Here is a 24,084-nt window from a genome sequence, read left to right as displayed (position 1 = left end):
CGTGGTGTTTAGTCTGGCGACTGCCATGCCGGCCGGAGCTGCGCCAGGATGCGGTTCAGTGCCGGAGAGAGGGACTGCTGCAGCTGTTGTTGCCTATACGACCCCCGAGGGGGAACTGGGGGAACGCCGGCCGGCCTGTTGTCGTGCGCGCGGAATCGAACGCGCGCCGCCGCCGCGAGGAGGCAGGAGGCGGGGTCGGCGGCGCATCAGGCGAGCGCGCACGTGCGCGCATGCGCCCTGCGCGCCTTCTTCGGCCGTCCTTGGCGCGCGCTGTCTAGCGAGCCGCGCGCAGTTCGCCGCAGTCCTACTCGCGCGCACGCTGCGTCTCTCTGGCCTCTCGTCGCTTCACCCGTCGCGACGAGCCAACGCAGCTGGTGCCGGCCGGTGTTTCTGCGCCCGGCGCGTTTGCGCGTTTCGGCGCCGCGCTCTCCGGTGCTCTTCTGTCAGCGCTGTCTTCTCATTCGGGTGCCGGGTCTCCCCGCGGACACGGGAGTCGTCGAGGTGAGCCACTCATCGCTGCTGTCCCTCCACGGAGGGAGCTTGCGCCCTTTGGGATCCGAGCGCAGCTTTTCTGCCTGCTCTTCTTTGCTCGCTTCCTCGCTGGCAACCGCTGGTGGCACTCGCTGGTAGCCGCCGTTTGCCAACCTCACCTCGTCAAGCAGCTGTGTCAGGGCGAACGTTTCCCTTCCTCTTCTGTGACCGGCCCTGTACGTGCGAGATGCACAAACCTTTTAACTCGCGGAAGGTTAGCGGTCGTGCCTTGTGCGCCGGCCGGTGTGGCGTCCGGAGCGTGAGGAAGCGGAGCATGTGTGCCTGCGCCGCAGCTGCGTTTTCTCGCTTTTTCTGCGTCGCCGCAATCAAAACTAGCATATGAACACTGGATGCCGATTTTATTTAGCTTCGCTTCGTCACGTAGAGACTTGAACGTTTTTTTTATATTGCAAGCTGCGCCGCGTTGTCAAATCTCAATATGTTGTTACTCGAAGTGATTACTCCTCATCTACCTCGCTTGGTTGTCGTTTCAATCACCTCCAGGATTGAAACCAGGGGCCGAATTAAGGAAAGGTCACAATCTCAAGACGTCACAAAACGGTCAAAAAGCCCCTCTTCTATTGGTGGGCACGGACTGGCGGACATGTGGACCAATAGGAGCTGTGCTGATTGATCCGCTTGTGATTTGATCGTTCCGTAATTCGGCCCCAGGACTCGGCTGCATCTCTTGAAGTACACGTGCTTGCTTACATCTTTTACCTCAGTACATTACAAGTACATACCAGCACGTCTCTTGCTTGGCATTCTAAAGTCTGCTTCGACTATCGCAACCGTCTGCGCTGGACGGAGGGGTAGACGCCTCTGCCTGCTGAGCGGACATTCGTGGACGGTCGTTTGCGCGGCAAAGGTCGCGCGTACCTCCTGTGCATCTCGTCGATGGAGAAAACAGCCGGTAAAACTAATGTCAGCTTTCTGATTAGGTACTTCGGGGATGTCGTTTTGTGGCGACCACGGTGGTGGCGACATATTTACAAGGGGAAAAAAAAAAAACGCCAGCTCGGCCGGGGAGCGGTGGCTGCATTGTTTTCAGCTCTGGGCTCTCGCAGTAAGTAGCACGCTGCTTGCGCCCCCTTCGCCTTAGATCCTCACGCGCACAGCTGCTGCCGCCGCTATCCTCCTCACGCGGCATCCGTCAATCAGCGCGAGGGGCTGCATTGCCGCTTTCCGCCAGCGAAAGCCTTTATTAACGCCTCGAGGCCGGCCCGTTGCCCCCCCCCCCCCCCCCCCCCCCCCCCCCCCCCACATTTTTTTTATATCCACCCCATCTTTGCGACCTGGTGTGGGAAAGTGTGGAAAAAAAGAGAGCGGGAAGTGGATTGTGAGGCATTTAGCGCTCTGGGGAATCGACACTGTGGTGAAGCCACTGGCAAGAGGCCTTGCGCGACATCGGCTTTTTTTTTTTCTGTTTAAATTGGAGCTTGATCCTTTTGAAATCTGCTCTTATGGCAGCCTGTAATTTTTGCTGTTTCACGAAGGGTTGGTTGCTTAGAAAGAAACGTCTGTCAGGCTTCCTTTGCGTGCGCGCTGCCCCGCTTCTGTTTCTCAGGGTTTTGTTAACAGTTCTGCGGCTTTCCTAAGGTTAATTGAGACTGCTGAGCAGCTGTGACCAAGCTGCTATGCTTTGGGCAGTTGCTTCTGTGTCGACCTTTTCGTTGATGGTGGAGGCTGCGAAGCCAGCGCGCTGTAACTATATACCTCACTCTGGGTGGGGCGCCAGGAGGAGGCACAGAGAAAGGCACCCAGAGGGGAGGGCGTTTGGTGCCTGTGTGCGTGGCGAGAGGGAGGCTAGACGCTGGTTCGCGCCGAACGTCCAGCGCACAGGGTTTCCTCTCGGCAAAGGAAATGGCTGCGGGTGCGACTCCAGGAAGAGCGTCGCTCGAGGAACCCTCGTTTCGCCTGTTATCGCTCCGTGCAGTTATCGGCCAATGGTGGAGGCACGTGCGATGAGGGGCTCCGCTGAGGGGCACGCGCGGCTGTACTTCACACTACGGCGGACGTTCCAATCGGCCGTTCCCTCTCCACAAAGCGCAGCACTTGAGAGAAGGGGGAGGGAAAAGAACCGCCATTGACGTCATGTGTGACGGCATTTCCTGTCCACTTTTAAGTTGCCGGTGAACCTGTTTTGTCTCCCCTTGCTGAGGATTTACCGATGCCTCCGTTATCTGACTGCTCTAAGCTCCATTTACGCAAGTACACGAAATGTGGTATAAATCCCTCCTATAATGTCTTGAACCGATAGAGTCCTCACCGGACGTAGTGCTGGGACCGGTTGGATGTCTAGTGACCTGTCCCTCTTGCTAAAACCATTTGTAGGGATGAAGGGTATACATCTCCCTATACCTGTATTCACTTCAGAAAGAAGTCTTTTATTATTTCAAGTGCGCATGCAGTCACATCATTACCGATTGTTCGAAGTTTATTTGGACGAGCCATGCATTCCCCTAGTTCATCTTAAATACTGGAATAGCAACGCCTCGCAGCACCATCGGTCCAAACGTGTTGTGTGGTTCGGCCGCTCACTGAATTCGGGACCCACAAATAGACCGGAGCAATAATATGTTTGGCCTACCACGATGGGACTGCCGCTGCCTCTCCACTTGAGTGGGCCTTGCGAGTGTCAGTGTTTACAGAACGTGGCGTGTCGCAACTGGCGCGTGGTGAGCTAAACTGTCACACTCAGCGTCGGTTTCGTAGCGGCTGGTGTTCCTTCTGCGATTGTTGGCGTGCGCAGTGAAAGCAGCAGCCTTATCGGTGCGCCATCCGCCCGGAAGCACCGATAAGGCTGCACGAGCCGCCGTCGAAAGCGTTGCACACGTTCGCACCCCATTACACCAGAAAATTATTTAAAACCTATGGTGCGCATGCGCAAGCTGCGTGAACGTAACCCGTGTCTGACCGTGGTTTACGTTGGCGCGGCTTGCGTGCGTTTCCTGCGCGGTGACCCGCTTTCGTGCGGCGACTCTCTTGAAGGGTGACTGGGTGTGCCACGTGGTCGGGAACTCCTCGCACTGCAGTGGCTGACGATTGTCACAGGGCAGAAAAGTTCCTCGAGGTCCGCGTTTGGCGAAATGGCCAAAGTTTGCGTGCAGCTGACGCCGACGAGGGGCGGCCTGGCTCTGACTGGGCGAGAGGCGGCGCGAGGTTTTGCCCCTTTTTTTGGGTGTGTATGGCCGCTGGACGATATTCCGAGAAGCGAGCTCGAAACGAATTATTACGAGGGAGTCTTTGAAACTGTTCGAGACGAAAGTACATTCTTTGTCAAAAGTATGCAGCCCAAGAGGTTTGTTCGGTACCGCTGGAAGTGGTTAGCTTAGGGGTATTAGGGTGAGCGTTCCTCTAATCTCCAGGAGCCTTGGAACGCCGGCGATTCAAAGCAAGCCGTACTGCGTGCTCCAAAAGCTATCCAGTGTGCTGTATATTTTTGACATGGGATTTAGGAATATAGCTGTTTGGGTTGGTGAATGTAATGTTATTTATTCATTGTCGTATTCTCTGGTAGACTGCGCATGATCTCTGTCGTGACGCGACATGACTGCGTTCATACCTCTCAGCGTGGTGGGGGGATTTGTGCACCGCTTGCGTCAAAACGCTGACCTGCTGCTACACGATTACAATGTGCAGTGTTTCACCTAAGACTTTCCACAATTTTTTTATAATAGGGTTTTTGAGTTGGTTTTGGTTTTTTTTTTTGGGGGGGGGGAAGGAAATGGCGCAGTATCTGTCTCATATATCTTTGGACACCTGAACCGCGCCGTAAGGGAAGGGATAAAGGAGGGAGTGAAAGAAGAAAGGAAGAATAGGTGCCGTAGTGGAGGGCTCCGGAATAATTTCGACCACCTGGGGATCTTTAACGTGCACTGACATTAGAACGCTTTTTTTCGGCATTGCATTGTCAGCGGTGTAGTGCATCAGAATGCAGCTAAGACGTGCTAACTAGCAGGCTGGTTAACTAATATTGAATAGTTAACTTTAACTATTACTGTTAGGCGCCCTAATTTCTAAGAGGCGTGTAGCCCACCGTAATTAATACCCATATCAGTTTTTAGAATTTCGAAAACGCGGTCATATTGGTGTTTCAGGGAAGGTGGTCACTAATTTTTAAAAATAGGGTTTTTTAGGTAGAGAGAAGCTTTATACGGCATAGTAATAATACCAGCGTTGGCGGACGTAAAAAACAAACAAACCGGCGAATCATTTTAACTAGTAAAGTGATTAACTAAATTAAAGTAGTTAACTTTTTAACGAACTGGCTACATCGTGCCAAAATACATGCGCTTTCGAAAAGCATGTAGGCAAAGCAACCCATCCAGTGCACGTAACTAGTCGTAATAGCCAAATTTTTGTCAAGCCACAGCGCCAACGGTGATCACATTTTCGAAATTCTAAAAACTGATATGGCTTTTATCGACGGCCGGCTATAAATCTCTAATTGCAATCAGGTGCCTATCGGTAATAGTTAAAGGGGTAACTACTAGAATTTAGTTAATCAATTTACTATAGTTAGCATGATTCGCCTCTTTTTGACGTCCGCCAACACTGGTATTATGCCGTACAAAGGTTCGCTTTACCTCAAAAACGCCATTTTTTAAAATTAGTGATCACCTTCCCTGAAACATCGGGTACAGCCGGCCAAATCTAATCTGGCGTGATTTTTGCATTCTTAAATGCACCTTGTAAAAGGCGTCTCTCGGCTAAACCCAATATTGATTTATTCATGCTGTAATTTGACGCGCGTGGTGGAATTTGGGGGTCCATTTTCTTTCATGTTATGCCTGAGTGGATCAAAATTATTAGTAACCGTCATCTTCTGTGCTAAGAATAGCCAAAACAAAGGGGATACGTAGCAACGGTTCTGGTGTCGCAATCGTGCTTAATCTGGGTAAACGACCTGTCTAGCATGAGAAGGCGAGGTGGTTTACCCAGAGTAGGAAGCGAGATGAACCAGAACCATTGCTGCTTGTGCCGCTCGTTTTTGCTCGTCGTAGTTTCAGACGGTGTGGATTTCTAATAATTTTGATCCACTCAGACAAGTACTCCATTCAAGCATAATGTAAAAAAAAAGAAAAGGAATGGACCACCAAATGCCGCCACACGCGTCCAATTGCAGCATGAATATGCCAGCGGTTCAGCCGAGAGAAGCCTTTACAAGGTGCAAATTAGGGATGCGAAAATGACGTCACGTAAGAATTTAGCCGGATGTACATATATACCTATATTGAGCACACGCCTGCATCAGACGTTCATTTTGCTACCCCAAAACACAATTTCGGCTGCGCCAACAGGTGCGCCAAAGTGATTTGGGCCAATCACGTCACTGCACCATTCGTGAAGCCATCTTGACCGAACTGCGTGGTGCGTCACGCGTTGTAATGACGTCACTGACCAATCAGAGCGGAGCAGGGTTACGCCGACGCTGCAGAACCGGGAAATGTGCCACTAACAGCTGTCGCTGTAAAATGGCAGAATACTTGTAAAGCAAGCACTGCATCCACCCCGGTTTTTTTATTTTTTCCCATCTCCGTGGAAGGGCTAGCTGAAGGGGCGAGGGAGATGGCGCTTGCTTGGTGATTGCACAGGTATTCATCAGTGTCGATGGAAGCCGGAGCGCGAAAGTGGTCACTGCCGGGTATGGTTAGCTGTGGTTGTTCGCCCCTGGACGCAAGCGTGTTCACGTGTGGCCTCAATCCTTGGCGCGCAGCAGATAACATAGTAGTACTACACGGGAGAGATAATGGCACTGAAGCGCGTGTCAAGAGAGGCGATTATTAAACGCCCCCTCGTCCCGGGGCCGTGGCCGAGCAGGAGGCTTGGCGCACGTGAGGCCGCTATCGGCGGCAGGCGATTCTGCTCTCCCTTCCTTCTTTCCAGGCACGTCGGAGCGGTGACTTTGAGAATAGCTCTCGGTTATCTCGGGAGCACCGGCCGAGAGGGGATGCGCGTCCCTCGACTTAGTCTTCGCCGTCCGCCGGCCTCGTTCGCGGAGGTGCTCTGGGAAGCGCATCGGGCTGCGTCCGGTGGCAGACGGTGCAACATCTCCGCTTGGATGTGGGAAAGCGAGCGCTGCCGGGCTGCTAGCTGCTACGGTTTCGCAGAGGCCCGTGGTTTCCGCCTGCGAACAGGGCGTCACGTTAGTCGGCAGCGCCGATCGCATTCATGATTGACAGGGCCTCGCATGGATGTGTGTACAGTGAACTAGATGCGTGGGTAGGAGGGAGGGAAGGATAGGAAGGAAGGCAGGGTAGGGGGAAAAGCAAATTTAAGCAAAAAAAAAAACATGGTGCGAGTACTGTCGAGCTCCTCTAATGGCACTTGTTCAATGGCTGCTTCCACTGAGTGAAAGTTTGGCGTTAGTGTCGTTAGTGGCTCCCTACTGGGCAATCCCGACTAGCCGCTGTTCTTACCCGCGTCTGGCTGTGTAGCTGTCGCATGGCTTCGAGTGGCCATCGCGCGAACAGACGCACATTGGGTGAGTGCGTCTCTCGGAGCGCTGCTGTTGAGCTCTAAACAGGCGGTTAAAGCGCCGAGAGAAGGTCGTGATAACCCTATGCGACACCACCACTGTGTTGCCAAGAGTGCTTGCATAAAAAAAAACACAAGATTAACGTTTCACTGCTTTAGCGAGTATTGGAAGCCCGCTTTAGAGAGAACGTTTTCGTGTTTCTAAAGCACCCTGCTCTTAACGGGACAGTGAGGACAACTACATCGAACTTTTGTTCGCAGTAAAAAATCGATTCAATGGCCCCACTCAGTGGGTTATGTTCATCTTTCCCTTACAGCAGGGACGCATTTATTGTGAAAAGAATTGGATTTAAGAATTTTCCTGCCACTGGATATAAAATCTGGACATCAAGACGGGAAAGGGCTCCGTGATCACACCACCATGAATGAAGTCGATGGCAGCGTAGCCTATACATATGTATAGCCTCAGGGATTCGGGCGCGAAAAATTATCTTGACGCACCACAGTTTGCTTGCGAGAACAGCCGGTAGTGGCGGGACCGGTATTTCATTTTTTAAAACATTTTATAGCGTACAAAAGCTCCGTTACCAGTGAAAATAGCGTCTTGGGCATTAGAACATAATTTATCGATGCCTTCAGTTTGTTCTCAGTGTCCCTTAGAGAGAGAGAAAAAAAAGCAGGCAAGCTGTTTGTTTCGTGGCAATAGCGGCCATCATGGTACCTACCGGCCAGAAATCACGTGATCAAAAAAGATCGTTTTTGCCGGAGTTGTACTTCGCCATCGTAATGGCTGCCGCCACGTTTACCAAGATGCGGAGCGTGGTGCGGCCAACGCTGTCGCGCTCAATATTTGAAAGGGGTACTGAAGCCGACTCGATGCAATTGCTATTCCCAGTAAAAATTTATTTTCTGGCTATTCCGGGCTATGTTGACGTTTGTCTGGCAGCAAAATACTTGTTTATCGGCTAGAAAATTGCATTTAAAAAACCTTCTCGTCAGTCGGTTTTTAAACTCGTGTATGGTGCGCTTACCGAAAACAACAGGTTGCCACCGTTTTGAAAGAAAAAAAAAACAACAACAAACAAACGTCGTGTTGTGTAGTCTCTGGGTTCCACGCCTAGAGTTTGTGTAGACGCACGCGTTTTACACTTTACAACACGAATATGCCTATATGGGAGTAAAAAAAAAATGAGCCGACGCTGAGGCAGCGATCGAATATCGAGCGTTAACACACCTCACATAGGTCACCGGTTCGAATCCCTGCCGAAACGCGAAATGGTACACCACCACACCGAACACTGCAACAAACGCTTGAGACGCAATGTTTCCTATGAAGATTCGTAAAAACGTGGAATTAAGGGTAGATAGGTCATCGGTTCAAATTCCTGCCGCGAGCGAGACTCTTAACTAGTAAGAAGTTCATGCTGCACGAAGCGTTGAATCGTATGACACCATCCGGAACATTTTGCGGCAACCCAGAAATACTACACGAATATCGGGACTAAGTGGGCCGACTTTGACGCCTGCCAGATAGGGATATATGTATATACCGGATGGACATAATTTTCTTTCGAGTTATGGGGCTCAGGCACCAGGTTGCCGCCTGTTATTATTTTATTCCATTATGTAACCACCTCGGTTGCCATGGCAACCACTGGGATACAGTGTCGTTGATATATAGATGCCGCCATCTTGGATTCTATCCGTGGAATTGGCATAACTCGGCGGCTCGAAACGCGACCAGTAGAGTTGAACGCTCTAGAAGAGAGTAAGCCTCTCTAGCGCACTTCCTTTTATAAAAGGGAGGGCGCTGTAGGACAGCCAACTCTCTTTTTACTCCGTTCTGTTGCGAAATTGGCGGGTGATGGCGGCACCTGTGCTTCGTTTTTTGGTCATTTGTAGCTTATAAAAGCTCCGTTTTCTGTGAGACTGGTCGCTTTGTTGTTACAACGCTGCACCCTGTCGATTTCAAGCCGAGTTCTGTTTGTGCTCAGTGTTCCTTCACCTCTACGGGTCGAAAGGGGCGCCTACCCGGTGGGAAGCTGGCCGCTCAACCGCTGTCCCATCAACCGAGTCCCCTGCGCTGTTTTTGTGAAACCGCGATGGAGTTGCTCGCTTTGTTTGTTCCAGTCTAGCCGGTATGTGGCCCCCGAAGTGGAACGCTGTTTAGCGTTCACGCCAAAAAGAGGCTCCGCCCGCCGCATCGCCGTAATCCGAAACAGCTGCTCTACGCTCGCTGCCGGGCTGCGGCGTGAACCGGCGTGTCTCGTTGGCCGATACAGGTGCGAATGTCCGGACCCCGTAGATTATCTGTTACGGGTCCAATTGGACTTATTTTTGGAAATGTGGCGGAGAGTTTGAAGGATGCTTCACTCCCGCCACCGGTTGGCCCGGTATTGCACTGCCTTCGGGATCGGCCTTGTCTTTAGCGCGTCTTTACTATCCTGTCTTTCTAACCCCCGTTTCAACTCTCCTACTATCTGCACGTGGTAGCGATTGTGGATCGGCTTGAGCCAGTGAGCAGGCCTGTGCACTTTCCTTTTCTTTCTACCTGGCAACAACAGACAGACAGGTGCGGGCGTTGGTCGTTTCTTCCGTCCGTCAGAAGTGCGTACGCGATGACGCCGCGTCCTCCCTGAAGCTACCGTTTTTCTTTGTGCCTACGGGCCTCTTATGCCTCGAAAGCGATTAAAGGTTGCTTTATTCAGGAATGTCTTAATGCTGTAGGAATGACAGTTATTCCGGGATGTGTTGTCGCACGTTGACGTTTTCAGTTTGCTGTGCTCAGCGATGTCCTTAAAAAAAAAAGTAGGAAAATTGTCATAGCTCCGTGAAGGCTGCAGGAATGAAAAAAAAAAAAATTCCGGCTTACTCTTCTCTGGGCCTGCTTCATGGCATGCCCTGAGATGAAAAACATTGGCGAATCATTTTTCCAGAGGGGATGGTATACAGAACGGGTGTGGTCCCTTACTTCACTTTTTTTTTTTTTTCACACGCCGTAATGGATCTGTAAATCAGGGGCGCCCGCAGCAGCCGAACAGTGTTCAAAGTTCCGGTTTGAAATGCTCCCGGTTGAAGGTGTGCACATCTACAATGCCGAAGAAGTCGAGAACTATAGTTCTTAACTCGCGAGCTGTGAGTCACCACCGAAGCGGCCTGAACTGGGACCAGAGAGCGGCATACAAAAACTCGGAAATAAATAAATAAACGAACATGTGAATAAATAAGCAGCGCCAGTCGAAGTCATTATTGATGCACTCTCTGAATTAATGATTTGACGTCTGCTCTGCAGTTGAAACACAGTGAGTGTTGATCGAGGGTGGTGTGCCCGACAAGAAGTGCACGGAAAGTTTTGAGCCTGTGAGCGACAGCCGGTTTTGCCACTTCTCGCTGCTTCACCCCGCAAAAACACTGTGCACGCAAAAATGCAAAAGAAAAGGCCGCAACATTTCGGGGCGACTTGTTTACTTCTTTGTTTCCTTCCACGGCCGGATCGTAACCGCGCTTCGCGCCTACGCTCTAAATCGGGCGGCGCCGCCGCCCAATACGCTGCCCTTCAGATCGACAAAGCCGTGTTGTGATCGCGCAAGGAAGTAGTGTCTATTCATCGCTTTCAGGAAGAGCGGCGGCCTCTCGGTGCAGCCAGTCCTCCTCCTGCTGTCATTTCCCCCCCCCCCCCCCCCTTTTTTTTTTCTGATTGCTTGGCCACAAGACCGTTCCCCTCTCCGTTTCAGCTGCGTTGGAAAGATGCTGACATGAACGTATGTGTGCGTGTGTGTACACCATGGGTGCCTGTGTTGTAAAAAGAAAAGAAAGAAGCGCATTGTTCTGCTCTGCGCGACCGATGGTTTATGAAGCCGTGCGCACCGCGGGTAGGCTGGTTCCGCGGGCGTCGACGCTACATTGACGTCCTTCCTTTTCTCGCCGGCGTGTGGGGGAGGGAGAGGAAGAAAGTGAGAATTGCATACGAGGAGCGTGTATCGCGCGGGTAAAGAAAGGCCTCGACCCCGTTTTGTCAGCGTGTTTACGTGTCTTTGCCCCGCTCCCTCCCGTAATAGGCGGCTGGGAAAAAGAAAAAAAAAATGGCGCAACTTGTCTGACAAGACGACCCCTCGCTTCGCGCCCGGAGCAGAGAACGTTTTGGGGCGGCGAAGCAAGGACGAAACGGAGACGCGCGGATCTCTTGTTTGGGAGGGGGACCGGACTTCCGCGCGCGCACCACCGACCGGGGCGGACGCGTGGGGGGGTGACGTCCTGTGTGTCTTTGTTTGTGGCTCCGGTTCTGATGGAGCGCCGTCGTAGCCACCGTGGCTTGAAAACATTGTTTATCGCCGCATTTGGCATTCACACACACCGAAGCGTATTGAGGGCGGCCGGTGTCATGCTTCTGTCGCGTTGTTTTCCATTTTGATGTCCTGCTAATCAGAGTCGCTGTATGTTTCCTGCCGGATGGCAGTAATTGGGAAAGAAGGTCGTCAAGCGTACTACGTGAAACTAAAGGCAATGCCGTAACTGCTGGCTTCCATAACGGGTGTCGTAACTTGCGTAGAATTGGTCTTACTTTTCGGGAGACGCTTATAAATGGTGAGGTGACAGTGGGCTCCGGGTTCTAATTTCTGACTCTCATCTTTTTTTTTTGTTCAGGGCTAGTTCTATTAGCCCAGTTCCCCCGTTTTCGCGTCGTCGTCATCGTCGTGGTCCCGCCTGCATTCTGTAGCAAAGAGACAGCTATAGACGCTTTACAGCGCCGTATCATGGGGGCTGCCATCTTTGGTCACGTGAGCACGCCGCCATTGCACGCCTCCTGACTGCTCCGAGCGCGCCTCGTCGCGACGGCTGCCGCGTCTGATGGTTCGGTTCCAACAGGCTGTGTTTCGGCTGATACGGTTGTAAAATAGTGGGAAGGAGACAGTATGGTTTGGCCAAAGATTCGAGGGGCACGTGAGAACTCTAATTTGATCTCTTGTGGCCTTGAAAACGGTGTCCGGTTTCATAGCCAGCCAATGGATGGATTTCCTGATACTTGTCTTTGCGTCCGCAGAAGGCTTTGCTGAATGTTTTTTATTGTTATTATCTTAAACGGCAAGGTTTAATGCTTCTGCGGCAGCGCAGGTCGTTGTAGTATTCTGTACTTGCACGCAGACACCGCTCTAAAACGCTCGCATGCACATCGTACGCATTTGTTTGCAACCTGTTAACGGTGCTTAGGAAACCGAAAATATTTTCTATTGGTTTGTTAAGCACACAAAGGTGACAAAAATAAATAGACACACAAATGTTAACTACCATGTATAGCAGTACCATTCATCAAGCAGCCTTCACAATCTGGCGCGCAATCGTTTCGAAGGATTCCGCGATATAATTGTTATAACGCGCACAGCAACGCATTCACACTACACGAAGTTCATAATTATGTCAGTCTCACATATGAAATTGCGGTACGCTCCACTCTCGATATGCGGACATGCAAATGCTCGAGGTCTCGTTGGTGGTAAGTAATCAGCTTCTCTCTGAGCGCTGGCCTGCGGGGTAACTTTTAATGGCTGTCTCGCATGGACCGCGAGGAAGTGGCAATCATCCAGCCCAGCAGCCGTAACGCAAATGCTGTATTCCGAATCTGGTCCACGAAAAGCGCTCTACTTGGAGCGAAGTTCAAGAGTAGCACCAAGAAGGCAAACAATACACGGACGGTAAGCGTTGTCCGTTCGTACGGCTGTGCAGCGCACGATCTACAGTAGCGGCATGTAGGAGCATAAGTCGTCCTTCTTTTCCGTACCTGATCTGGCCTCCGGCACTGCTGTTACTACAATTGCCGAACACCTTAACTTACGAGCAATGGGGCCTCACTACACACGTAGGCGCAACTGCACAGCAACTGAAAGCACGAAGTGACGGTTTCGGTGGCGGAACACTTTGATCATGAAGCAATGTTGCACACTTACCCTCGCAGATTTTCCAAGATCGTAACCTTTCTTTCTATATTGGCCATCTAGCACTGGCGGACGTGTTTGTCGCGTTCGCCCGTTCGGAAATGATGCATGGCAAACGGGCGCGAACAGGGGCAGTACTTCCTTGTGCAGTTCGGTTCCGTGAGGCTCGTAAACGATCACATCCTGCACCTTTAACTCTCTGTCGCAATTCTTGCAATCCACAATAAAGCACGTATTTCCTCTGCCTTTCCCCATCTTCGCAGAAAGAACACTTCGGCAGCCACCCGCGATATTTCCATTACTGCATCGAGGCGTACACTCCGGCGACTTACGAGGCCCGTAATGGCGCCGTGTTCCGAGCGCGTCTGTGGCGCCATCTGGTCTCAAACGGAAGAACTGCGCGCTGTAAACGGTCTATACGCATATGTACAAAGCTACCTGCTCGGGGCCACTCTGCCTTTGTCGTCTCCACCCTCCGGCGAAGGCCAACTTGGGCAACCGAATGCGAACCGGAGGCTCTAACCTGGACCGTTATGCTGAGTCCTTCCTCAGCCACGAACCTTCCCAATCATACATGGGTTACTGCGGCTATTTGTGTTTGTGATAATTGTGTTAATCATTCCGCAAACCAGCTGGTGCTGTTCACTCGTCGAAACCTAATGGCAGGCGCCTGATTTTTTTTTTCTTACTATCTGTAAAAGAAAGGGCAAAGAAACTCCATGTAATAAATAGCGCGTCGGTACGAAAAAAGCCCCTTTTTTCCTTTCTCTTGAGGGAAAGCAAAACAGAACCCACTCGTAAACGAGTCTACGCTTTTGTTGCCCATGTTCATTTGCTGCAGCTGGCGCCATTCACGCGTTCTTGCTGCTGGTGCTGCGCTTCTCCCCCTCAATCGTTGAAACGGCGCTCGCAGCCTAAACGAGGCGCTCTGTTTCGCATCCTGGACCGCTCGCTGGCTGTCGGTAGCCGTGTGTGCGCGCGCGCGCGTCGGTGCGATGAGTCAGCGGGAGGCGCCGAGTGCACGGTTGCTAGTTTACTTAGTAGAGCGCAAGTAACAGCGGCACGACTGCGCGATCAATCATTCTGAACGAGCGGCCGCGGCTGTAACTTCACGAGGTGCGCTCACCCATTCGGGTGAATAGGTATTGCCCGCTGTCGTCGGCTGACGTCTGCAGTGTGTCAAGATATGCACGCCTTTAACAAACAGAAGATAGCTTTGAGGTTTACGACACGCAAAATGCTGCCTGAGATTCATTGTGGGAGAAGGAGGGACATTTCGATAGGCTTCCTTCGCCTGTCTGTATTTTGGTGACGTGCGCGCGGCGAGCTCAAATGCGTTTGGGGGCCGAGGTTACTGCTGTTACTTGGCAGCTTTGCTTTACTCGCGTCGTCGTTGCCTCGTCAACTTTTGTGGTATCGACGACTGGCTGTATCCAGCTGCCATGTCAGCGTGATGTAGTTCCGGATATCCGTCGTCGACGTCGCGAGAACGGATCTAGTTGTTTGGGTTGCTAGGTTAGCCTGCTTCGTTTGAACGTGTTTTCTGTGAGAGTATGGCTCCTCGCCAAGTTTCTCGCGCGCGCGTCGTGAACACTTCCCTGTACGTTGAAGCGTTCGCGCCTTTCCACGCCTGTTCTTGAAGTCTCGCTCCGATTCATTTTGACGCCATTTTAGGGCGTTATAGTTATCTCGTCGTGCCGTCCTTCGGTTGCGTGCTTAGTGCTAGCCAAGCGCTGCCCGCTACAGAGCCCAGGCTGCCTTGATACAACGTTACTAAAGGAAGATTCATTGAAGCACCCTAGGGCAGCCGGGCGAATTCTGCCCGTTGTGCCTCTGGCGCGAACCGCTCGAAGGAACGATGCTGGACTGAAGGACGTTGCTGGACTGGACAGCAGTGTTGCGCATTCTCATCTTCGGGGGGATACATACATTTCTAAAAAAGATCGGCAACATTCAACTTTTTCGTAGCAGAGCCAGCGCTTTTGCTGTGTCGGTGCGCAGCGACTTGAAGCAGGTATACGCTCGCACGTACCGGCAGCCTTCTGGAAGGTTCGGCAGTGCGTCCTGGCAGGCGGGAGCTCGCGGCTGACTGGCTCTGCGTCTCGTGGGACCGGCGCCCGCCGGAGCCAGCGGCTGTCGCCGGCGGCTGCTCGCTGTTGCGTGCCCGCTGCATTGTTGCTGCCCGGGTAGCTGTAGTACTACTACTGCCCGACTGGCGCAGGGCTTATATCACCAGCGCCAGCCGCCCGAGATCGATCCCCTCCGGCGCGCGCGTCCGGGGCGTGTGCCGAGGACTGTGGCTGTTTGTTCCTTGCTGTTTACGCCCACTACAAGCAGCAGTCCTTCGTGTAACTTCGATGCGGGGCCGGCTTTCATGAGCCTCTACTTCGCCCTGGCGGCCATTTCGCGCCGCTCGTCGTTAACTTACCGCGCTCATTCTGAGGGGAGTACGCTGTGGCGACTACTTACGCGTAATATTCATTTGCACGAAATATTTATTTTCTTCTCTCTCGCACCATCCCTGCTTTGCTGAATACTCCTCAGTCAAAAAAACAGGCTCACTACTAAAGCGACCTACCTCGGGCAGTATTTCGCGGTTATTTACGTGGATGTATATTTCCCACCCCAGAGCTCAATGCCTCACCATGCAACAATGTGCATGCCTCGATGTTAGGCACGTAGCCAGAAATTTTATCTGGAGAGGCCCGAGGCCACGTGCTTTGTCAGGCACTCTCGGAAAGTGTACGTAGCTGCAAAAGCTAAGCTAATAAGGGCATTCTGACGAGGAGAAGAGCGGTATCCCAGAGCGGCGCCTTTTACACCTCGAGCATGCTTTTGCGCCCAGGGCTCGGGCATTCGCGAGTTCATCTTAGCGCCGAGCCAAATGCGCCGCTTTTCACATGGCGCAGGAATGATATTTTCAAACAAACAAACAAACAAACAAAACAGTTGCTGTGAGGACCTTTGAGAGGCCGGCTGTAATCGCGTTATGAGCGTCCAGCCGGAACTTTGATGGCTTGGTTGCCTGCGCCACGTACGATGGGACGGCGGCTGCTGCGTAGTCCCCTCGCTGGCAGCGCGGGTGCCTGCCTCTTTGTTCACAATAACTCTCCCCCCCGCGCACATACGCTTTCTCCGCCGGAGACGCGTGCTTGCTGGCGACGTGCGCGGGGTTTGCGAACAGCCGGCGGATTATGATCGGTTTGCTGGTTGCCTAACGGCGAGATCTTTCGGGCTTGTCTTTGACGCACTCATCTTCGCGGGGGTTCGCATTGGGCGCTCTTTTATGCGCCCATGGCGGGTTTTAACCAAAGGGGAAATTGGAGCTCTTTGCTTGGGCCATAAATGGCTCGATTGACTTTGAGTGGCTGACCTTGATCAAAGGGAACTGACGTGGCGATCGAGCGCCGGGTTTTCGTGCACCGCTGTGCCGCCACCGCGTGCTGGTAAATGATTCCAGTTCTGTACGTTCGCTGGTGGTGTCGGTGAAGATGGTCGCAAAAGTTTTCGGAACACGGGTGTTATGAACAAGTTCTTCGATTTTTTCCTTGACGGCAACGCGTATTTGTCTAGTCATGGCCAAGTGCATGCATGCATGGAGGGAAATAGGAGCGGCCATGAAATCGTTCCTTCTGCAAGGGTGACGCTAATCTGCAAAAAGGGGGCGGGGGGGGGGGGGGGAATCGGGGAGAAGCCCTGCAAATTTGCTGCCCTCCCTTATAGTGTGATTCGTGCAGTGTCAGGCGGAAAACTTCAGTAACACTCGATCACTGCGGAATGAACTCGCTCTGAATGAGTTCATTTCGCTTGGTTTAGACACACTTTCACGCTCCGTTTACCGCTGTGCGCTGAAATTAGTGCTTTTTGAGGAAAGGAAATGGCGTAGTAACTGTCTCGCATCTCGGTGGACGACACAACCGCGCCGTAAGGGAAGGGACAAAGGAGGGAGCGAAAGAAGAAAGGGAGAAAGGTGCTGTAGTGGAGAGCACCGGAATAGTTTTGACCACCTGGCGATCATGCAGTGGCAACGCACTGCACACGTGCGCATTTTGCGTTTCGCCTCCATCGGAACGTGGCCGCCGCGGCCGGGTTCGAATACAGGTTTTCCTGGTCAGTAGCCGAGCGCTCTAACCACTGAGCCACTGTGGCGGGTGTTCACAAGAGATTGCATTAAGTGGTGGAGAGTACAAGCCCTCGATGACTTCGTCAGCCCACTTCATCGGCAGAACTTGGGCTCTGGGGTCAGGCTAGCCAGCACGGTCTTCCATTATGAAATGACGTGTTTTCAACCTCACAATACGCGGTTTTCATGGATAGCTACCGTCCTCTAGTGTTGAAAATTGCAAGCTACGCAGTTGCCCAGCATAACTCGTCTTTGGCGGTGGGAGCAGCGCAAAATCAGGCCGGACGAGTGCGACTTGTCATTGCCGATAATGGTACTATCTCCCATGGCGATTACAGCTCGGGACCGGTGGTTAAAGGGTTAATGCAGCCTGGCAACATTTGGCAAAGATGGCACCTCTTTGTTGACAACGATAGACATGCTAGGGTGGAAATGCCTTGGACTCTGTGACGCCCGTTATGAGCGGTGTAGTCCCGAAGATTTTCTTTTAAAATGTGCAACAAAACCGGACAAATTTATAACATTAAGATTTCGCAGTTTCTTTAAATTTTAATTCTTATCGTCGTTTCTTCACGACTCGCCCCTGCGGAAGCAATTACCCATCCACTTTGACGGCGGCCGGTAACCGCCTGTGGGAACCAGGCAAGGCACCGGTGCAGTGGCCTCTGACGTCACGCGAGCGGTTGCTGTACGACAGCACATATCTCAGACTGCAAACCGCTGTAAGAAGCAAATAAATTACTTTACTTTGCACTTCGTTCATGAGTCCTGAAGGGGGACACTGAGTATAAATAGAAGTTAGCTTGTAACTAATGGGGTACCGCGTTCTAATTGCAAAGAGAAAATGGAGCTTTTATGAGCTAGAAAAGACAAAACCAACCTAACAACATACAGGTGTCACCATCACTGGCCGATTTAGCAAGTAAAATGTGTGCGTTGATGCCAATTTTTTGACGCGGATTCCAGTGGCTACGCTATTCGGTTCAAAACGCTGGCAGCCAGTCTTTTTCGGTAAGGCCATTACGAGTTTGAATTGGCTGTTGGGAAGACGTTTAAATACAAATACCTCGGCGATAATGTGTCTTTTGCTGCTGGGCAAACGGCGCCACATCCAGAAAAAGTCAGAGAATCAATCGCGGTGGCTCAGTTGTTAGGGCGCTCGGCTACTGATGCGGAGTACCCGGGTTGGAACCCGACCGCGGCGGCCGTGTTTCAATGGAGGCGAAACGCAAAGGCACCCATGTGCTGTGCGATGTCAGTGCACGTTAAAGATCCCCAGGGTGGTCGAAATTATTCCGGAGCCCTCCACTACGGCACCTCTATCTTCCTTTATTTATTCTTTCACTCCCTTCTTTATCCCTTCCCTTACTGGGCATTCCTGTTCCCCCAGATGTGAGACAGATACTACGCCATTTCCTTTCCACAAAAAAACAATTTTCAATTTTTTACCAAGAACAATAAGTGGATGCAGTTGTCCTCAGTGTCCTTTTATGCCTTGTGTTGAACCGTGTAACTTGATGCAACTTTGCACCATATCAGTGGGCATAACATTGCTCTGCAAGTGTGTATTTTTGACTTGGCACATCGGAGGGTGCTTGAGGGCCCCGTTTTAGTGGGCCATTTAAGCCACAGGTGCAATGCAGTTGCTTAATCGTTCATCTGGCATTAATTGGTATTTCTTTCCTTTTCTTTCCATTGATGCAGGAGAACCCGGTGTGCCTAAGTGCTGTCTTGTCTAGGTGACGGCGTGCAAGGCGTGAACAGTGCAGGCCCTCAGGAGCCGCTAGGGTTTAAACCAGCAGTCACCGTGACACGAATGCTGTCACTGCGGTTGGTCTCTTGCCGGTTTCTCAAGCAGCCATAGAAGGGAACTACTTGTGCCGTCTCAGTGTTGCCATGTAACTCACTCATCTATTGTGCTTCACCAAGTGTGTTGTGTTCCTGTGATCAGTTATTCATCACTTCGTCATAGTAGCATCGTCACGCAAACCCGTGAGTATATGTTCTTACATAATCCCTTAGCATGCACGAACATATACATGTTTGTGCGGTGTAGGAGGGGCCAGCAACAAACATGTATCGTTCACCCCTTCTTCGTTGGTGATGTGGATGTATTGGTAAATTGGTTGTTTTACAGGTCCCATGTGTTTATGCTGAAATTTTTGTATTAAATATACAAGTGACAGAGTGCTTCTTCTGGTGCTTTAGATGTGGAAATGTTAAAAAAAGATAATGATTGCCATTCTATGTTTCCAAGTTGTACAATTTAAGCACAGAACTGGAGAGCGGAGGAGGTATGGCAGGAGGTGACTAAAGTGTAAGGATTCGTGAAAACTTTTTTAGTATTTGTGGAACTGGGTTTTGTGGAGATCTTGCAGGATCACCAGGTCAAGTGTGTATCCTGAGGTAGTACCGCATTATTTGCTTCTTGTAGTTACACTTCTTAACTTGTAATTCCGTCCTCTTTTTTTTTCGTATATTTCACTGGGCAGTTTTCAAGTACTGTCAGGTTCGGTGCCCAAATTCATCAGCATGCATAAGAGTACTGCGTGTGGTCAACATTCCACAGATTTGAGGAAACATTGCATAAAGTGTGCCTGTGATGTGGAAGTCATCTTTATTTCTCCTTCCTCTTTGTGCCAATTTTTTTAAATTACAGAAACCAAAGCAACTTCCAGCATCACGGCTATCGAAAAAGCAAGTTTTATAATGAAACCATCAACTGAACAATTTAGTGGAAGCTGCTATGGAGGAGCAGGAGCAGTTTATACTGGCCCAAGCACATGGCATGGGGTTACAAAAAAGAAAACTGATAGTATTTCTTGCATGGAAGCTTTCTGGTGCACAGAAGAAAGGACATAGTATGCAAGCTGTGGCAGTTTTGAAAGATGAAGTATTGACAGATGCTATTGGTAAGGGGCTGCTGCTTTGTCATGCTCATTATATTTGAGCGTTTACATGTAATTCATGATCATTCTTATTGTAGTTCTTTTTTGTCATGGGTTTATGAATATAATTTTGAATAGTAAAGATGTTTTCAACCATTTTTGGTTGTGAACTGGCTTGTCATGCAGACCTGTCGTATTTTAGTAGACTTTTGTCACTAGTGACAGCTCGTGAAGGCTTCAAACAGCCTTTTAAAAGTAATGGTAGTAAGACACCGTGTTCCCCCAAATTTTGGTTCTGAATGCAATACTTATTCTAGAAACTGTGTAACGGGGTGTCAGTTCGTGCCGTGCACACTTGCTGATGCTAGTGCCTTCCACATTAACTTAAATGCCCATGCACATGCTTTGGAATGAACAGCACCCAGGTTTCTCCCTCTCCAATTTGGCAAGAAGGAGAGCCTAAACGCTCTGTTTTTCATTGGCTGTCAGACTGGAACCTTGCCAGATTGAGCTGGCTTCCCATTGAAGTGAATTGTGCCGATGAATACGACCTTACTTGTCAGCTGCCCTTGCATCACGTTTTTTTCCTGCCTGCCTTCATGTGGCTTAGCACCGCGTTTAGTAGTAGTCATTGTGGTGGTTGCCAAACTGAGGTCACAAGAAGACGTCCTCACATATTTGGTATAGCAGTTCCAGGATCTGGAAACCGAGTAATAGATCATTCCCTTCTGTGTCTATATAAAAACTTGGTGCGGAAGTCATGCTGTTGTGTTTTGTTTGTCTGCCAATTTTTGTGCTATCTTTTTGCGGGCATAAGGGCTGGAAATAGCGGGCTTCGTGGCTGTGCTTCAGTAATATATACCAATTGCTAGTTGTTTACCTAACATGTTTGTAGGCTTCCAAGAGCATCATTTGTGATTTTTGTAGCTTCACCTGGACTCTTTCTTTGTTATTTTTTTCTCCTAAAAGTCAGGTGCAGTGGACGGCGACTGCCAGGCTGGCCTGCGATTGTAACGTCACAGCTTGAGGATGCGCAAACCCACCTTTTGCACAGACGTCACAGTTGCTGAAATGACCTCGGCTAATCAGGTAAGGCTATATGTGTGAATGCGCTGGCCAAGTTTGTTTTAAAGAAAGCAGTATTTCCAGGGGTGAATTGGTTCAGCCACCTTAAAGGCCATCCTAAATTTTGGATGTTAAAAAATTAAAAACAGTGCAATTGAACGAGGCCAGGAAAGGTACGCACAAGGCAGGACTGCTGCTGCTTACTACTATAAACTTTTACTGTTTTGTAAAGAACCACGATATATGCCACAGCACAGGCCGCATGTTTATTAAGCGCCCAGTGGGCAGAATTGAGAAGAAGCCAATTCACACAGTTTTATCTTAAATGTCCATTCGGTACGACTTTGTGCTGGAGCATACACTTTTCTTATCAATCCCATGCTTTCTGAGGTAGTCTGGCGCCATTGTGTGTCATATGCTTGCACTGTAAACTCTTTCAAATCGTTGGAAGTGTATTTTATGTGAGGGCAACATTGAAAGGCATGCATCTTAAACTTGCTTAGGTTTGATTTTACAGCTTGCGCTGGGCTGTGTATCATAATTTGAAATTTCGGTTTTAGGAAAGCTAGTGCCTCTGGGTTTAAGCGGTGCACTGATATATGAATAAATATGGAATGGCCATGTCTGCTTAAAGCATACAGAGGAAAATGATGTGTTGCTGATTGTTTTGGTGCTCTCTTGGGAAAAGCTTACTGCTCTCCTCATTTTGCATACTTTTTCCTAGTTCGTTATTGGTGTTCAGCTTTGTACAAGACATTCTCTAAAAGCTGCAGCAGCACCAGTTGCAAAGCAAATACCATATTAAGGCCATAGCCTTTAATGGCTCATACTCGTGCCCGCCCGTTACATTTTAGGCCATGTGACCTTTTCTGTCCGCTAAATTTTAGGTCACGTGACCTTGTCCGTCCGTTACATCTTAGGTCACATGACCTTGTCCGTCCGTTACATTTTAGGTCACCCGACCTTGTCCGTCCCTTACATCCTAGGTCACGTGACAAAGTCACATGATCGCAACCTGCCAACTGGACTGTGAGCTAACTGCCCACTGTTGCAGGTGGTGTGATCCGCCGCCAAGCACCAACTGCGCATGCGCAGCGTGACGTCACCTCTCAAATTCAAATCAGTGCAATGAGTCGCAAACGACTTTTGCCTTCCCGCAGTTAAGAGATGTCTAAGTGCCTCCAATGAATTTTTTACTGGGCACGTTGGCAGATAAATGCTCCAGTATATTTTGTTGTTAAGATAGATTTTTGCTAATGGATGCATCCCCCCCGCCCCTAAATTTTAATTTTGTGAAAAAAAGTACCTTTGTTTGCAAGTAAATATTCTAACTGTTGCCTAATTGTTGTTATCCTCTGTTTTTCCCTTTGAACTTTGTGCATTTGGCTTCTAAGTGTGATGCTCTTTATTCTGTTGTCAAAACAGAGCTCTAACTAAGATTTGAAAAATGCGGAGTGTCCCTCAGCTTCCCTCATGAATACCTGGTTGCTCATTGCAGAACCTGGAGGTGTGCGGGGAGAGCCGCATGGAACGGGTGCGCAAGCTGCTTGGCTCGCCGCTTGCCCGTCGCAAATCTGGCGCTTTGGCATTGCGCATCTTTGGTGCACCCCTTGACTCCCTTGCACAGAAGGGCTCAGTGCCATTTGTAGTTGTTCGCCTGTGCCAGTACATTGAAAACACAGGTGTGGAGCAGTTTTGTTTCCTTCTTTTCATTGTTTATCTTGCTGGTTTGCATTAGGAGAATGTGGTCTTTGGTGTATACAGCACTGTGTGATGGTGTGCTATTAAAATTTTTACTTGGCAATGGTTTTTGATGAAAGGCGTGACCGTACATGAGCCACTTGCATGTTTTTGAGCACTTTTGTATCTGTATCCCACAACTGAAGGCCGCACACTCTCATTTTAATGCGATAGCGTTAAGGGCCCCATTCAGTGGAAAATCTGGCATCGTTGACATGAGTGAAAAGTCCACAGAGAAATCCATAGAAGTTGCTCGGGAAGCGTAACCTGGGTCTCATAAGCCCTCCTGGTGACTGCATTTGAAACAGCCACCTTCCAGGGCAGTGGGGCATCGCTTAACCGTTGCACCACTGTGCCAGGAGTGGTATGAGCACTTCCAGCGATCTGTAAATGTGAAGTGGAAAATAACCAATTCTGTATATATGTGACATTAACCAATTAACGCAATACAGTCGAGCCCACATATAACGGCCCCAATTAAGACGAACTTTCGCTTATAACGAACGAGACCCGCACGACCGTCAAAATATACATTATTTCAATGGCACAAAATCACATGTATAGCGAACGTCATTAAGCCGTGCTGATCGGTTACAGCGAATGGACGGTGTAAACCCGGTGCCACGATGCGAGATAACCTGCCTCGGACCCCTTTGTGCGCCCGGCGCACGGTATGTTTTCAGGAGTCTCATCGCAGGCGAACTGCCTGCCCCGTTTCGTGCTGCTCTCGAGCATGCTACCCATTCCCCACTGACGCGCCTTCCAAGTTCGCCCCTCCCAAGTTCGCCCCTCCTCGCAACTCCGCTCCCCTCTCCTCTCTCTCTTGCAAATACATGCGTGGCCTCCACGATCAACCGCGCCGCCACGTCGGCTGATCTCGATCTTGGAGGCCATGCTCCGTGAAGTAAGCCTTCCGTGGGAGCCAAGAGGTGGCTGCACTGACGCTCACGGGCGCCCCTCATTGGTCTCTCCGCTGGCGCTGTGCGTCTATATATTTTGCTTGATTGCCGCTTGTGCACGTTACAAGTCTACCCTGTCGCGCGCTTTTGTCACTCTTGTTGCGGTGCGGACATTTCGTTGGCTTCGTTCAAATCTTGGGCCCTGGTTGTAATTTGGGATGGTGGACGGGAACACCGTGCCCATTTCCATTTTATTCAGTGGTAGAGATGATGAAAGCGGCCTGGGCGGAGGTGGCGGCCACTTGCGTGCGGAACTGCTTCCGCAAGGCCGGCTTCGTCGACATAGTGTCTGATGCAAGATGACCAGCCCGGCGGCGATTTGTGGCAGCGCGTCGTCGACTCCGACATGGGGGGTCATGACATTGGTT

The 24,084-nt window shown here is 50.5% G+C and overlaps 1 protein-coding gene across 1 annotated transcript in view; it reads left to right on the top strand.

Annotated features, from left to right (window-relative positions):
• Positions 1 to 288: 288 nt before the first annotated feature.
• Positions 289 to 24,084, top strand: part of LOC144114405 (protein FAM13A) — a 49,605-nt gene continuing 25,809 nt past the window's right edge. Inside the window, 4 exon segments of the mRNA XM_077648127.1 lie at positions 289 to 501; positions 18,769 to 19,056; positions 20,922 to 21,041; positions 22,516 to 22,699. Of these exon segments, the coding sequence (XP_077504253.1) occupies positions 20,982 to 21,041; positions 22,516 to 22,699 (244 nt within the window). The 5' untranslated portion in view covers positions 289 to 501; positions 18,769 to 19,056; positions 20,922 to 20,981.

The sequence above is a fragment of the Amblyomma americanum genome, chromosome 1 (genome assembly GCF_052857255.1).
Source record: "Amblyomma americanum isolate KBUSLIRL-KWMA chromosome 1, ASM5285725v1, whole genome shotgun sequence".
Classification (NCBI taxonomy): domain Eukaryota; kingdom Metazoa; phylum Arthropoda; class Arachnida; order Ixodida; family Ixodidae; genus Amblyomma; species Amblyomma americanum.
This window is presented reverse-complemented; position numbering and strand designations above follow the sequence as displayed.